Source organism: Zalophus californianus, chromosome 5, assembly GCF_009762305.2.
Source record: "Zalophus californianus isolate mZalCal1 chromosome 5, mZalCal1.pri.v2, whole genome shotgun sequence".
NCBI classification, from domain to species: Eukaryota; Metazoa; Chordata; class Mammalia; order Carnivora; family Otariidae; genus Zalophus; species Zalophus californianus.
This window is the reverse complement of record NC_045599.1, coordinates 28034380-28051847: the sequence shown is the minus strand read 5'-3', so window position 1 is coordinate 28051847 and position 17468 is coordinate 28034380. Positions and strand designations below refer to the sequence as shown.

Below are 17468 nucleotides of genomic sequence, written 5' to 3'. Positions count from 1 at the left end.
TGTAGCCCTGTACCTGAGGGCTTGTGACAGCCAAAAACATTTCAGATTATTGATGATGTGCTTTTTAATGAGAAGCTACACCTACTCTTAAATAGTTTTTAAATAGTAGCTTTTCCCAAACTATTTTCTTGTGGCTGTGGGCAAAGTATTCAAGCCTCATTTCTTATCTGTAAAAGAAACTGATGTGAAGATTAAATAACATACCACATATAAAAGTTCGGCAAAGTGCTGGAAAATAAAAACATTCAGTAAATGTTACCTATAATTATCAATAATGAGAAGAAAATTCATTAATTTCAAGTGATTGATGCTCACTCATGGTGCCGAATGAATAAGAATAAAAGTAACCAGATGGATTTCAGTTTGAACAATTGCAGTTCAGAAGATTTCTACAAAGAAACCAATTTTCTAGAAGCAACTATAACCTTTATAGGCCAAAATGCCAGATGTATTCACTGGAGCCAGTCACTGATCAGAGGCTAAGAAAAATAGTTTCAGCAGTTGAAATATATGCAGTACACAGGAATACAGATACAAGGTAATTATTGATACTACTATTTCATTTGAAAGTTTTTACTAGTTCATTTCCTTGAGGATGTTGGCACAACAGAATCAACATGCAGATCTCAATACAGAATTTTAAATGCTTTTCAAAGTAACACTATTAATTTTGTTAAGTGTACAAAATACCAATTTTAAGAGCTAAATAGGAACAGTGAAATGGTTAAATGAACTTACTTGTGAACCAGATATAACCAAACTTTGATATACAAACTGATGTACAAAATCCACACAATCCCAATCAAAATCCCAGGTCCCTTCTTTGCAAAAACTGACAAGCTAATCCTAAAATTTTATGGAAATGCCAAGGGACCCAGAACAGCCACAACAAACTTGAAAAAGAAAAACAAAGTTGAAGGGGCACCTGGGTGGCTTAGTCTGTTAAGCATCTGACTTCAGCTCAGGTCATGATCTCAGGGTCCTGGGATGAGCCCTGCAATGGGGATCCCTGCTCAGTGGGGAGTCTGCTTCTCACTCTCCCACTGCCCCTCCCCCTGCTCATGCTCTCTCTCTCTCTCTCTCAAATAAATAAAATCTTCAAAAAAAAAAAAAAAAGTTGGAGGAGTCATACTTCCCAAATTCAAGGCTTACTACAAACCTACAGTAATCAAGTTGTTTGGTACTGGTATAAAGATAGTTATAGATCAATAGAAAAGAATTCAGAGTCCCGAAATAAACCCCTACATTTATGATCAATTGATTTTCAATAAAGGGTGCCAACACCATTCAATAAAAGAAAGAACAGTCTTTCCATCAAATAGTCCTGGAACAAATGTATACCCACATGCACAAGAATGAAGTTTAACCCCTACCTCACACTATACACAAAAATTAATTCCAAATTGATCAAAGACCTAAATAGGAGAGCTAAAACTATAAAACTCTTACAAGAAAAAATAAATATAAATCTCTGCCCACTGCTTTCTGACTGAGGTTCTGCTAATAACACTCCTCACTACAAAAGTTATTGTCTGCTCTGACCTGCCCCTCCAGGATCCTACAGTTTCTGGGGACCAAAACAGTCTAAGCTGTAACAAAAAGATAACCAAGCCTCAGATCAAGACCAAAAAAAGAGACCATAGGGATTGAGCTTAAGATGGAACCCAGTTAATAAAAGTAATGGCAAGTCCTTAAGGAAGTGGTTCTGCATGCATACCTAATTCCCTGAAATATCATGGGTGACTCAAAGAAACACAGAGGATACCTTCAAAGGTAAGAAGCAAACCCATGATTTTAAGTTAACTCAAGGTTAGAGAAGTAATTTATTTAAAGATTAACAATGATTTAGAAAACCAATAGTCCTCCATTTGGTTTTAAGTCTTGAAATATTAATTACAACATCTAAACAGGCAAAATTTTCCCATTTCTACATAGCAAGCACTCCTATTATGAACTCTACCTGATTTTATGAAGTTGTTTTGAAGTGAAGGATCTCCAGAAGAAACATATTGATGACTTGTCAAATTTGTATTCCCAGATACAGCTGGTTGGGATGATGCACGAGGACAATGGTTTGTCTGTGATCCTGTGGATGGATAGTTATACTGCCAATTCAAAGGTGGTTGTACAATGGCTCCAGGAAGAAAGCTACCAGAAGGCATTGGTGTAGCAGCTGGGTTCTGAGAAGTAGGTAGTGGCATTCGGGGAACAGGACCACTGTGAAGTGAAGGTGTCACTGGATTAGAAGCCACAGGTGGTCTATAAAGAGTCTGCCCAGGTCCCTGATAAATACTTAACGGAGAAACATTCTGAGAACCACCATAGTTAGACTGTCCAGAGACTGGATTCAATGTCTTTGCTGGTATTAGATGAGGGTAGGATCCTGGAAGCTGAGAATTATATCCTTCGTTCACTGACACTTGTGAAGACATCAGTGCATTTTGGACAGGACCTTCCAATAAGAGGAGGAAAAATTAGTCTTCCAACCAAAGTAATAAAAATACTTTAAGAAATACAGTAAAACATATGGTACTCTTACAATTAAACAATAAAAAGACAAATGGCCCAATTTAAAAATGAACAAAAGATTCATTCAAATATATTTCCAAAGAGATATACAAATGGCCAATAAGCACATGCAAAAACACTCAACATTATTAGTCATTAGAGAAATACAAATCAAAACCACAGTGAGGTGGCACTCACACCAAGTAGGATGACTAAAATGTAAAAGTCAATAAACATTTTAGTGTTAACAAGAATGTGGATGGGGCAACTGGGTGGCTCAGTCGGTTGGGCATCTGCCTTCAGCTCAGGTCATGATCTTGGGGTCCCGGGATAGAGCCCCATGTCGGGCTCCCGGCTCAGTCGGGAGTCTGCTTCTCCCTCTCCCTCTGCCCCTCCCGCCCCCCACTTGGGCTCTCTCTCTAATAAATAGGTAAAATCTTTAAAAAAAAAAAAAAAGAATGTGGAGAAACTGGAACCCTCACACATTGCTAATAAAAGTGTAAAATGGTGCAACTACAGTGGAAAACAGTTTGGCAGTTCCTCAAAGTATTAAACATAGTTATCATAAAATTCAGTAATTCCACTCTTACCCTGCATAAAAAGTCGTGCACAAATGTTCATAATATCATTATTCGTAATTGCCAAAAATTACAAACAACTGAAATGTCCATCAACTGATGAACAGAGATAAACAAAAGGGTATATCTATACAATGGGATATTATTTGGTCATAAAAAGGAATGAAATATTGACGACATTTCACAACATAGATAAACCTTGAAAACATTATGCTGAGTGAAAGATGCTGGTCACAAAAGAGCATACACTGTATGATTCATTTATATGAAACATCCAGAACAGCAAAATCTACAAACACAGAGGTAGATCTGTGGTTGCAGGGGCTGGGACGAGGAGGGAATGGGGAGTAACTGCCAATGGGAATAGGGTTTCTTTTGGGGATTATAAAAATATTATAAAATTGATAGTAGTGATGGTTGCAAAACTCTGTGAATACACTAAAAATCACTGAATTGTACATTTTAAAGCTGTTATTAAAAAAAAAATCCCTAGAACTACCACTTCTACTCAGGAATATACTATTATTTCTGTTGCTAAAATTAGACAATAAAAGGAAATAGATACTTTTTTTAAAGATTTTATTTGAGAGAGAGCAAGCGCAAGCACAAGCAGGCGGAGAGGGGTAGAGGGAGAAGGAGAAGCAGACTCGCTACTTAGCAGGGAGCCCCATGTGGGGCTCAAGCCAGGACCCAGGACCTTGAGATCATGACCTGAGCCAAAGGCAAATGCTTAACAGACTGAGCCAGGCAGACGACCCAAAATAAATATTTTTTAAAAAGATAGCACTCCGGGGGCGCCTGGGTGGCTCAGTTGAAGCATCTGCCTTCGGCTCAGGTCATGATCCCAGGGTCCTGGGATGGAGCCCTGCATCGGGCTCCCTGCTCCACAGGAAGCCTGCTTCTACCTCTCTCACTCCCCCGCTTGTGTTCCCTCTCTCGCTCTCTGTCAAAGAAATAAATAAAATCTTAAAAAAAAGATAACACTCAGGGGCACCTGGGTGGCTCAGTTGGTAGAGTGTGCAACTATTTTTTTTTAAAGATTTTATTTATTTATTTGAGAGAGAGAGAGAATGAGAGACAGAGAGCACGAGAGGGAAGAGGGTCAGAGGGAGAAGCAGACTCCCTGCTGAGCAGGGAACCCAATGCGGGACTTGATCCCAGGACTCCAGGATCATGACCTGAGCCAAAGGCAGTCGCTTAACCAACTGAGCCACCCAGGCGCCCTACTTTTTTTTTTTTAAGATTTTATTTATTTGAGAGAGAATGGAGAGAGAGCACATGAGAGGGGAGAGGGTCAGAGGGGAAGCAGACTCCCCGCTGAGCAGGGAGCCCGATGTGGGACTCGATCCCAGGACTCCAGGATCATGACCTGAGCCGAAGGCAGTCGCCCAACCAACTGAGCCACCCAGGGTCCCTATTTTTTTTTTTTAGATTTTATTTATTTATTTACCTGAGAGAGAGAGAGAGAGAGAGAAAGAGAGAGGGAGAACAAGGAAGAGCTGACAGAGAAGGACAGATTCCATGCTGAGCTTGGAGCCGTACTTGAGCCCGATCTCATGACCCTGAGATCATGACCTGAGCAGAAATCAAAGAGTTGGATGCTTAACTGACTAAGCCACCCAGGCGCCCCAGCCCCTCTTTAAATATTTATGTATAATGAAGACCCTTGAGTTTAATAAATGCGTATGGTAAAGTCACTGTCAACTGACATCAGTTATTCCATTTAATGGCCAAAGACCTTCATAAACAAGCTATTCAATTTCCTACTCCTTTTCCTCTCTGCTCAGCTCCAGTCCCACCCACCTGAATGTTTCTTCCACAAGCTTAAATATGCTCCTACCATAGGGTTCTACACTTTTATTCTGCCAAGAATGCTCTTCCCCCAGATATTCTCATTCAATGTCTTTACTCAGGTCTCTCTTCGAATAATCTCAAAGAAGCACTACCTGAACACTGTAATTCAAATACCACCTCTTTCATTCTCTTCACCTCTGACCCTACTTTATTTTTCTTTCTAGTGTTAAAATGACACTACGTGGGATGCCTAGGTGGCTCAGTTGTTAAGCGTCTGCCTTCAGCTCAGGTCTTGATCTCAGGGTCCTGGGATGAGTCCTGCATCAGCAGGGAGCCTGCTTTTCCCTCTCCCACTCCCCCTGCTTGTGTTTCCTCTCTCGCCATGACCCTGAGGTCAAGGGACCCATGACTTCAGGGTCATGAGAATGAGCGGGCTCTACACTCAGGGCCTGCTTAAGATTCTCTCTCTCTCCTTCTGCCCCTCCCCTTGCTCGCACTCTAAATAAATTAATAAATAAAAGCTAAATAAATAAGCTAAAAAGCAAAGTAGTCCCTTTCCTGAAAAATTTAGCCCTAAAGACATGGAGGTGGGGAGGAGGTATAAAGCATCCACACCAGAGGGAAGCTGGGATAGAATGAGAAGGCAGCACCAGCAATGGAAGAATGGTTACACACAGGAGAACCGATCAAATAAATACATACAGGATGAGTGAGAAGCAAGATCTCTCACTCTCTGAGAAGGGAGTCACAGACATGGAAAGGGGAAAACTAGAATGAACCTAGTGATGGTGGGTCTGCATTGGAAGTTACAACTGAAATTCATGGATTTCAATATATATAGATAGATAGTTTCCCTAATTCTGTCTGCTGAGACAAGTAGCAGAGACATTCCAATAGCTCCGATCACATCTAGTACAATATCTTGGTTTCTAAATATTTTTCTCTCCACTAAAAGGAATCATGGATGATCTCTGAGCTTAGAAAGTACAAGATGAGCCTGCAATATCCTATTGTGCCAGAAGTCAAAGAAGTGCCCAGGGACGATAATACGAGAAAACAGAGAAGACAGCTTAAAGGGCTCCCAAAAGCCAAATCTGAGATAACATAAACGCAAAATAAATAGTAATAATAGTGGATTATAATTCACTGAATAAACAGTCCATACCAGGGTGCCTGGGTGGCTCAGTTGGTTAAGCGACTGCCTTAGGCTCAGGTCATGATCCTGGAGTCCTGGGATCAAGTCCCACATCGGGCTCCCTGCTCAGCAGGGAGTCTGCTTCTCCCTCTGACTCTCTTCCCTCTCATGCTCTCTCTCAAATAAATAAATAAAATATTAAAAAAAATCCAGTCCATACCAATATAAATAAATGAATAAATTAAAAGTCTAACAAGGAATGAAATATTTATATAATCTCTATCAGTGATTTTTTTTTTTTTTGAAAGTAGGCTCCATGCCCAGCGTGGAGACCAACACAGGGCTCATATTCACAACCCTGAGATCAAGACCTGAGCTGAGAGATGCCTGGGTGGCTCAGCTAGTTAGGTGTCTGCCTTAGGATCAGGTCACGATCCCAGGATCCTGGAATCGACTCCCACATCAGGCTCCTTGCTCGGTGTGGAGCCTGCTTCTCCCTCTGCCTGCTGCTCCCCCTGCTGTGCTCTCTCTCTCTCTCTCCGATGAACAAATAAATAGGGGCGCCTGGGTGGCTCAGTTGTTAAGCATCTGCCTTCAGCTCGGGTCATGATCCCAGGATCCTGGGATCAAGCCCCACATCGGGCTCCCTGCTCGGCGGGAAGCCTGCTTCTCCTTCTCCCACTCCCCCTGCTTGTGTTCCCTCTCTCACTGTGTCTCTGTCAAATAAATAAAGTCTTTAAAAAAATAAAATAATAAAATAAAAATTAAAAATTAAAAAAAGACCTGAGCTAAGATCAAGAGTCGGACGCCTGGGACGCCTGGGTGGCTGAGTTGGTTAAATGTCTACCTTCAGCTCAGGTCATGATCCCAGGGTCCTGGGATCGAGCCCCACATCGGACTCCCTGGTCAGGGAGAAGTCTGCTTGTCCCTCTCCCTACATCTACCCCACTTGTGCTCTCTTTCTCAAATAAATAAATAAAATTTAAAAAAAAAAAGTCAGATGCTTAACTGACTGAGCCACCCAAATGCCTCTAAATAGTCTCAAAGTAAATCTCCACATAATACTTAACTAATTACCAAATGAAGAAGAGCACCTTCACTATGGAGAAGCTTGACAGACACCACCTTAATCAAGTGATCAAAGTGAACATCAATAATGAGAAAAAATGAAATCGTGTACCACATGATAGGATGCAATGAGAATACATCATCTCTACTTTTTTTTTTTTAAAGATTTTATTTATTTATTCATGAGAGAGAGAGAGGGAGAGAGAGAGAGAAGCAGGCTCCCAAGGAGCAGGGAGCCCGACGCGGGACTCGATCCCAGGACCCTGGGATCATGACCTGAGCCGAAGGCAGACGCTTAACCATCTGAGCCACCCAGGCGCCCTACATCATCTCTACTTTAATACTCCTGCTACAGTGCATAATCTGAATCTAATCATGATGAAATAGCAGACAAACCTAAACTGAGTGACATTCTACAAAATAACTGGTTTGTAATTTTCGAAAGCATCTGGGTCATGAAAAGTCAATGAAAGACTGAGGAACTGTTCCAAACTGAAGAGCACTAATGAGGCACAACAATTAAATGCTAAATGTGATTCTGGATGGATTCTTTTGCTAGAAAGCGTTTTACTGGGACAACTGGTGAAACTTGAATGGGGTCTGAGGATTAATAACAATGTATTAATGTTAATTTCCTAATTGTGATAGTTCTGTTATGGTTATTTAGGAAAACTTTATTATATGTAGGAAATATTTTACTAAAATATCTGGAAGTGATGGGACATCAGGCCAGCAACTTACTCCCAAACAGTTCAGGAAAAAAAGTTTATTGTAACCTTGTCTATGAATTTACTGTTCCAAAATAAAATGTTTAAAGCAACACTAAGTAGTTAGTTATATTGTGGAGATTACAAAAAGCACGCACCTCCTCAATAAATGAGAAAGGCTAGTAAGAACTTAGTGGCTTAGGGTAAAATTTCCAATGACAGCATCTTACCCAGACTCAAAGTGTGGTATATCAAAGAACTTAAAAACAAAACAAGTAAAATTTACTTGTTTTTCTGGAAAGCTGTTGTAATAATGTTAACAACACTGATGTCCAAGGTGAATGTGAAAAACCATAATTTCAAACCTACTAGAATGACTGTATCTAATCAAAGACTGACAACAACAAGGGTTGACAAAGGTGTGGAGAAATTGGAAACTCTAATACATTGCTAGTGGGGATGTAAAATGCTGCAGTCACTTTGAAAAAGCTTAACCGTTTCTCAAAATATTAAACATTGATGGGGTGCCTGGGTGGCACAGTGGCTTGAGCATCCAACTCTTGGCTTCTGCTCAGGTCATGATCTCAGGATGGTGAGACGGAGTCCTGCGTCTCGCTCCACGCTCACCATGGTCGGCTTGGGTTTCTCTCTCCCTCACCCTCTGCCCCTCCACCCACCTCAAGTGCACTAAGGTAAATACATAAATCTTAAAAAAAAAAAAAGAAATTAAATAGAGATACCTTATAATCCATCAATTCCACTCCGAAGTTTATACACAAGAAAACTGAAAACACATGTCTGTACAGAAACTTGCACATGAAAATTCACAGCATGATTCATGATAGCCAAAAAGTGGAAACAACCCAAATGTCTATCAACTCATTAATGGATAAACAAAATGGCATGTATCCACACAATGGAATATTATTTGGTCATAAAAGAAATGAAATAACTGATATATGCTACATGGATGAACCTTGAAGATAATACGTTAAAGAATCCATCACAAAAGAACACATAGTGTATGATTCCATTTATATGAAATGTCCAATACAGGCATATCTATGGAGATAGAAAGTAGATTAGTGGTTGCCTAGTGTAGGGGCAAATACCATGCTGATGATTTCAAATTAAAGCTACTTAAAAAACAGCCTGCACAAGGACACTCAGGACCTCTTCTGTCCCCCTGAAAGCAGAAAATAAATCTCCCATGTGAAAGGTACCCTCCCTGTACCAGGGGGTCAAAAGACATCCTATCACCAGAGAAAGGGAATTTAGAGCCAAGAAGCCTTTATAAACAAACCTTGTTATTTTTTATTAATTTACTTCCCCAGCCCAAATTCCATTTAGAATTCCTTGCTAATTGAAGCTCTCAAAGTTAAGTTTTGTCTGGTCAATTTCTCACAGATTTACTGTCTGTCTAAAAAGTATAAAAGTACCTGCCTTGGGGCACCTGGGTGGCTCAGTCGTTAAGCGTCTGCCTTCAGCTCAGGTCATGATCCCAGGGTCCTGGGATCAAGCCCCGCATTGGGCTCCCTGCTCGGCAGGAAGCCTGCTTCTCCCTCTCCCACTCCCTCTGCTTGTGTACCCTCTCTCTCTGTCTCTCTCTCAAATAAATAAAATCTAAAAAAAAAAAAGTACCTGCCTTGGTCATTTCTTTAAGTCTCAATTTCATTATTGGGCCTCCCTGCATACGTAATTAAACTTTGCTTTTTTCTATTAATCTGTCTCACGTAAATTTAATTCTTAGTCCAGAGAGAGAAAAATTTCTACCTCCTCCTCACAGGGACAAATGGAGAGTGACTGCTAATGGGTTCAGGGTTGGGGGGGGATGAAAATGTTTTAAAATCGATTGTGGGGGCTCCTGGGTGGTTCAGGCGGTTAGGCATCCCATTCTTTTTTACTTATTTGACATACCGAGAGACAACAAGCAGGGGGAGTGACAAGCAGAGGGAGAGGGAGAAGAAGGCTCCAGCTGAGCAAGGAGCCCCATGCAGGGCTAGATCCCAGGACCCTGAGATCATGACCTGAGCTGAAGGCAGCGGCTTAACCAACTAACCAACTAAGCCACCAGGCGCCCCCAGGTGTCGAACTCTTGATCTCAGCTCAGGTCTTGATCTGAGGGTTTTGAGTTCAAACCTGCCGTTGGACTCCACAATAGGCACCAGGCGGGGAGCTTACTTAAAAATAAATCAAATCAAGTCAAATAGGGTGTGATGATGAATATACTGAAAACTACTGACTTGTATACTTTAAAATGGGTGAATTGTAGAGTGTGTGAATTATATCTTAATAATCCTGTTTTTTTAAATGATCTTTATTTGTCAGAGAGAGTGAGCAAGAGAGAGTAAGCACAAGCAGGGGGAGTGGCAGGCAGAGAAGCAGGCTCCCTGCTGAGCAAGGAGCCAGATGTGGTGACTCGATCCCAGGACCCTGGGATCATGATCTGAACCAAAGGCAGACACTTCACTGACTGAGTCACCCAGGCATCCCTCAATAAACCTGTTTTTAAAAATGGCTTTAAACAAGAAAAAAAAAGGTAGACACATTCCAGATGTCTATCAACGAATGAATAAATAACGTGATGTATTCATGAAGTATTTTTGGCAATAAAGTACTGATGCATGCTACATCATAGATGAACCTTTAAAATATTATGCTAAGAGCAAGGCAAAAAAATTAATTAAAAATAAAATTTAAATAAAATTTAAAAATAAATAAAAAGAGAAAGCAGTCAAAAAGACCATATACTATATGATTCCACCAATAAGAAATGTCCAAAGTAGGCAAATCTATAAAGATACAAGGTAGGTAAGTAGCTGTTTACTGCTAGTGGATACAGGGATGGGGGACAGGGACTCACTGCTAATGGGGTTGGGATTTCTTCTAGGGGTGATAAAAATGTTCTAAAACTAACTGTGGCAATGGTGGCACAACTTTGTGAATATACTAAACAATACTCAATTGTAAACTTTAAATGGGTAAATTGTATGATAGATTAATTATACCCAAAAATCTGTTTTTAAAAATAGGAAATAATTTATACAATTCATGTAATAGTTACCTCTGGTTGAGAGAAAGGAGATATGACAAGAGACATAATGGTTTCAAAGGTACCGGTTACACTCTGTTAAACTAGTGGTGAGCACACAGGAGTTCATTTTATTATTTCTCTTTAAACTGTACATATGCAGGGCACCCGGCTGGCTTAGTCAGTAGAACATGTGACTCCTGGATCTCGGGGTCGTGAGTATGAGCCCCACATTGGGTGTAGAGATTACTTTAAAAATAAATAAGCTGTACATGTGTTTTATATAAATTTTATGTGTTTCACAATAAACATTTAAAATAAAAAAGTACAGGGGCGCCTGGGTGGCTCAGTCGTTAAGTGTCTGCCTTCAGCTCAGGTCATGATCCCAGGGTCCTGGGATCGAGCCCCACATTGGGCTCCCTGCTCAGCGGAAAGCCTGCTTCTCCCTCACCCACTCCCCCTGCTTGTGTTCCCTCTCTCGCTGTGTCTCTCTCTCTCAAATAAATAAATTTAAAAATAAAATAAAATTGGGGTGCCTGGGTGGCTCAGTTGTTAAGCGTCTGCCTTCGGCTCAGGTCATGATCCCGGGGTCCTGGGATTGAGCCCCGCATCAGGCTCCCTGCTCGGTGGGGAGCCTGCTTCTCCCTCTCCCACTCCCCCTGCTTGTGTTCCCTCTCTCGCTGTAGTCCCTCTATGTCAAATAAATAAAGAAAATCTTTTTAAAAAATAAAATAAAATAAAAAAGTATATTAAAGAGTTTATTTTTTTTATTTTTATATTTTATTTATTTGACAGAGATAGAGAACAAACACAAGTAGGCAGAGCGTCAGGCAGAGTGAGAGGGAGAAGGAGGCTCCCTGCTGAGGAAGGAGCCTGACATGGGGCTCGATCCCAGCACCCTGGGATCATGACCTGAGCCGAAGGCAGCTGCTTAAGTGACTGAGCCACCCAGGCGCCCCCATTAAAGAGTTTAAATAAAATGATTTCATAAGTACAAAAGTAGAAAATTAATGTTTCTAATATATAGTATTTAATTTTTCCTCACATATATCTTTTAAATACAAAGTTTAAAGATCCACATGTTAGTAAAATAGAACACTACATACTACACATCTCTAAAATTTCATACTTTCAAGTAGCTGGAAAGAAATGGAGAAGGGAAAATCTTTTCACTGGGAAATGGAGAAATGACTTGGGGGGGTCACTTTATATTTAAGCATATATAGTATTTCATCCCACAGGACACCAAAATATCATCTTAACTTCTTTGGGCACAAAACAAAATTTGTCTCCCCCACAGAGTCTGACACCATTCTGGCTCAAATATTTGATTTGGTTCCTTCTTACTTAACTGCCAAATTTAAAAATTAGGGCATTACAGGTCAAAAAATAAGAAACTGCCACAATCATACATATCTTTTCAAAACAAGAAAATAAAACAAAAATACTGGGACCAGAAGAACAGTTAAATAAATCCATTCAGTTCTGGCTCTTACCAAGTGCACTGTCTCCACTGAGAACATTTTGGGTTAATTTCTGGACCTTTCTATTTTCATTTAGGGTTTTTTTTTTTTTTTAACTGATCCCTATCTAAAGACACCGAAAAAAGCAATCCATTTATAAATGTTTATATGCCAGGGTAATCCAATGGAAAAGTATTTAAAGTATTCAAATTGTGACCTTTAGACGTAGAATTATTTTAAGATAAGTAAAAAAAAAAAAAACAACAACAAAAACTGGCCAGAGGAGAAAGTCCACACTATTCAATGGCACCACCAATGAGAAGTCACCACTGGGAATGCTAAATATACATGGAAAGCAGCTAAACAGGGTGACTATCTGACAACATACACAGGTTTCAAAAGGTTTCACTTTTTCTAAATGTTATCCCCTCGATGTTCATATAACCCATTTATATAGCCATCTTGAATGCTTCTTGAACAACTCATGGGGTAAGGGAGGAGAGAAAAGCATAAATAAGGAACTCAAATTATCTCTGGCTGATCTCCAAAATATCAAATCAGAGAGATATGTTCTGGGAAAGTAAGAATACTTTGCTTATGTATGCATGATTTATCAAACACTAATAGATGAATTTCTGAATGTGCATATTCCAAAGGACTCTCAAGATTCTGGTACCCTAAAAAACTTCAGGCCTAGAGCAGCTAAGCAACTTGTCCCAAATAGCACCAAAGTCAACATAATTCAGTCAATCCCTAGTCATTCTCTATATAGTCTACTATTCCAGAGTGTATATTCAATCTGAGATATGAAAACTATCGAAAGAAATGTTGTAACTCCTATACAATCACCTTCCTGATAGTACAAGGTCACTCCACAGGAAGTGTATATGGAAACAAGCATTACATAATAGTAACTAAGAGCACAGACTAGAACAACTATTCGAAATCAAATTCTGGCCTTGACTTTTAGGAACTGTCCTTGAGCAAGATATTTAACCTAGTTTCCTCATCTATAAAACAGGTATAGTAAAAGTACCTAAATTACAGCATTAATGTGTATGGTAGGGAGAAAAAAGACCCCCCAAATATGTCCATATCCTAATCCCTAAGACATGTAAATACATTAGGTTTCATAGCAAAAAAGTATTTAAGGTAGCAAATGGAATTTAAGGTTGCTAATCAAGTGACCTTGAGATAGGATGATTATTTTAGACTATTAGGGTGGGCCCAATGTAATCACAAAGGTGAAAGAGGGAGGAGGCAGGAGGCAGGGTCAGAATGATACTATGTGAGAAAGACTTGACGGGACATTTGTGGCTTTGAAGATGATAGGGGCCATGAGTCAAGGAACAAGGCTAGCCTCCAAAAGCTGGAAAAGGCAAAACATTCTTTGCTGGAGCTTCGGATAAGGAATGCAGCCCCGATGACCTATCTCAGACTTCTGACCTCCCCAACTTTTAAAAAATGACAATTTTGGGCACCTGGGTGGCTCAGTTGGTTGAGCAACTGCCTTCGGCTCAGGTCATGATCCTGGAGTCCCGGGATCGAGTCCCACATCGGGCTCCCCGCTCAGCGGGGGGTCTGCTTCTCCCTCTGACCCTCTTCCCTCTCATGCTATCTCTCATTCTCTCTCCAATAAATAAATAAAATCTAAAAAAAAATTTTTTTTAAATGACAATTTTGTGTTGTTTTAAGCTACCAAATTTGTGGTAATTTAGTACAGCAGCAATAAAAACTAGTAAATTTTAAGAATGAGATTTATAGGGGGGTGCCTGGGTGGCTCAGTCATTAAGCATCTGCCTTCGGCTCAGGTCATGATCCCAGGGTCCTAGGATGATCCCCACATCAGGCTCCCTGCTCAGCAGGAAGCTTGCTTCTCCCTCTCCCACTCCCCCTGCTTGTGTTCCCTCTCTTGCTGTCAAATAAATAAATAAAATCTTTAAAAAAAAAGGGGGCAATGAGATTTGTATGAAACACTTACAGTGATGTTTCTCATAGTACTCAATAAATGTTTGCTGTCTTCACCTAAGAAACATGTATTTGTGCCCTTAACACTGCAGCACTCACCTAAGTCTATTTATCGGTAAACCAAATAATTTCATCTGAACTAGTCTTTTTCTTTCTAGTCTTTCATTTAGTTAAAGACTAATCCTGTATTTAGCCTAAGTATTCTTTTTTTTTTAATGATTTTATTTATTTAATTGACAGAGAGAGAGAGACAGCACGAGAAGGAACACAAGGTTTCACTTTGTGTGAAGCAGGCTTCTAGCTGAGCAGGGAGCCCGATGTGAGGCTCGATCCCAGGACCCTGGGATCATGACCTGAGCCAAAGGCAGTCGCTTAACCAACTGAGCCACCCAGGTACCCCTGTTCATTTTATTCCAAATGGATAAGAACATTCTATTCATTCCCTCATTGAAAGACGCATTTACCAAATATCATCAGAGGAAACAAAGGTAAGGTCCACTCCAACATTGCCCTCAAGTAGCTCACAGTCCAGATTGGAAGACAAAGAACCAGGCAGGACAACAGAGAGTGATATGACAGTGGCAACTCAGGGCACTATGAGAGCACCAAGAAAGTAACACTTAGGCTAAAGGGAAGGCAGAAAGGTAGTAAAGATGGTTTCCTAAGAAAGGGAAGTTTCAACTAAGATCTTAAGAGATAATCGTAGTTAGTTCCAGGAAAGGAGTATCAAGACTGTTTCCAGAAAAGGGAGCAACATGTAAAACAGCCTGTGGTTATAAAAAGGTATTGTGAGAAAAGTTCAAAAAAGACAAAAGTCAAGTGACTGATCAAATGTCTGAAGTGCAACACAAGTTCAGAATTATTCGCTTAAAGAGTCTGGATTTCAGGGGCGCCTGGGTGGCTCTGTCGCTTCAGCATCCAACTCTTGATTCTGGCTTGGGTTGTGATCTCAAGGTCCTGGGATGGAGCCCTGAGTCCAGCTCCACGCTCAGCGCAGAGTCTCCTTGTTCCTCAACTTCTGCTCTTCCCCCTGACTGTGTGCTGGCAACTCTCTTTCTCTCTTTCTTTCTCTTTCTCTCTTTCTCTCTCTCTCTTTCTCTCTCTCTCTCTCTCTCTCTCTCTCTCTCTCTCTCTCTCTCTCTCGTTAAAAAAAAAGTCTGGATTTCATCCTAAAAACAATGGGAGGCTTGGAAAGGCTACCTGTGAGACATCTTAAATTTGCACATAAAAGAACCTCTTGGGGATTAGAGGAAAGACTAGAGACTGAAAGAAGTCTACAGCTGTAGTTCAGTCAAGAAACCACTGACTAGGGCGCCTGGGTGGCTCAGTCGTTAAGCGTCTGCCTTCGGCTCAGGTCATGATCCCAGGGTCCTGGGATCGAGTCCCACATCAGGCTCCCTGCTCAGCAGGAAGCCTGCTTCTCCCTCTCCCACTCCCCCTGCTTGTGTTCCTGCTCTCGCTGTCTCTCTCTGTCCAATAAATAAATAAAATCTTAAAAAAAAAAAAAAAAGAAACCACTGACTAAATAGCAGCAGTGGAAATAGAGATGTTTGAATCAATAAAAACATTTGTCAAAAATAAAAAAATTAAAACATTTATCAAAAGTTAATTCATAAGCATATTGTGGGTCATGTGGATAAAAACAGACATCTCACGGCCTAGTCTTATTACAAGGTTTGAGGCACGCTTGTATTTTTATTTATGTTTTATAATAGGCTAAATGCAAAAAGGCCTTCAAGCCAGGTGCAGCCAAATGAAAGCCAAGCATCATCAAAATGCACAAAAGAGGGGTACCTGGGTGACACAATAGGTTAATCCAATTCTTGGTTTCTGCTCAGGTCATGATCTCAGGGTCCTGGGACTGAACCCCACAACACGCTCCATGCTCAGCACAAAGTCTGCTTAAGATTTTCTCTCCCTTTCGCTCTCCCCCTCCCCAACACGCACTCTCTCAAATAAATAATATCTTTTTTAAAAAATGCACAAAATAAGGGGGCACCTGGCTGGCTCTGTCAGTAGAGCATGTGACTTTTTAAAAAAATATATATTTTATTTATTTGAGAGAGAAAGTGAGCGTGCACACGTGAGTGGGGGGGAGGGGAAGAGGGAGAGGGACAATCAGACTCCCCGAGGAGACTCCCCAATGAGTAGGGAGCCCAACACGGGGCTCAATCCCAGGACCCTGAGATCATGACCTGAGCTGAAGTCAGACGCTTAAACTAACTGAGCATGTGACTCTTGATCTCAGGATCATGAGTTCAAGCCCCATGCTGGGCTTAGAGCTTATTTAAAATGATTTTAATATTTTTTATTTTGAAGTCATTAGTAAGTTAAGTAGCTCATCAAAATTATAGATTAGAAATTATAGTGGGTCCAGAACACACCACTGTGGCATACAAGTTATTTTGAGCACAGGGCATGAGTTCCTGAAATCTCTTACCTACCCAAAAGCAGAGCCTCCCAAAAGAATGCCAAAAAATTCAATTATCATAAATCTCCAGCCCAGGAACAACCAGAAATAACTGACTCCTATCACCTGAGATGAGAAGTCTCCACACCACACCTAAACATACATTGCCACAAACTTTCAAATCTCCCATCTATTCTATTAAGGGCCCGTTTATTTTTCCTAAAAATCATTTTGTTTTCCCTAAGTGCCCTTCTCTCTCTCCCCTTCCCCTATTAAGATGGTACCTAAGGGGTGCCTGGCAGCTCAGTCAGTTAAGTGTCTGCCTTCGGCTCAGGTCATGATCCCAGGGTCCTGGGATTGAGCCCCACATCGGCTCCCTGCTCAGCAAGGAACCCGCTTCTCCTGCTCCCCCTGCTTGTGCTCTCGCTCTCTGTCAAATAAATAAATAAAATCCTAAAAAAAAAAAAAAGATGGTACCCAAGTCCCAAATTCTATCTGCCTCTTTGAGTCACGTTTTTTTAAACTCTTATACTACTTAAAAAAAATATATCTTCTCTCTTACTGATCTGTCTCTTGCCAGTTTAATTCACAGGCCCCCAAACACCAAACTAAGTGTAGAAAAAGTTCTTCCCCAACAACTGAAAAGAAGTTTCATCTTTATTTTTTTCAATTTTTTAAAAGATTTTATTTGAGAGAGAGAGAGAGTGAGAGAGAGAGGAAGAATGAGTGGGGATAGGGGCAGAGGGAGAGGAAGAAACAGACTCCCACTGAGTGCGGAGCTCGATGCAGGGCTCCATCCCAGGACC

At 40.7% G+C, this 17468-nt stretch overlaps 1 protein-coding gene across 4 annotated transcripts in view; it reads right to left on the bottom strand.

Moving 5' to 3' along the window:
• Positions 1–17468, bottom strand: part of SEC24A (SEC24 homolog A, COPII coat complex component) — a 69377-nt gene that overhangs the window by 42309 nt on the left and 9600 nt on the right. For all 4 annotated transcript variants that reach the window (XM_027605157.2, XM_027605158.2, XM_027605159.2 and 1 more), the window contains exon 2: positions 1961–2452. In XM_027605157.2, the coding sequence (XP_027460958.2) occupies positions 1961–2452 (492 nt within the window). The remainder of the gene's footprint in view (positions 1–1960; positions 2453–17468) is intronic.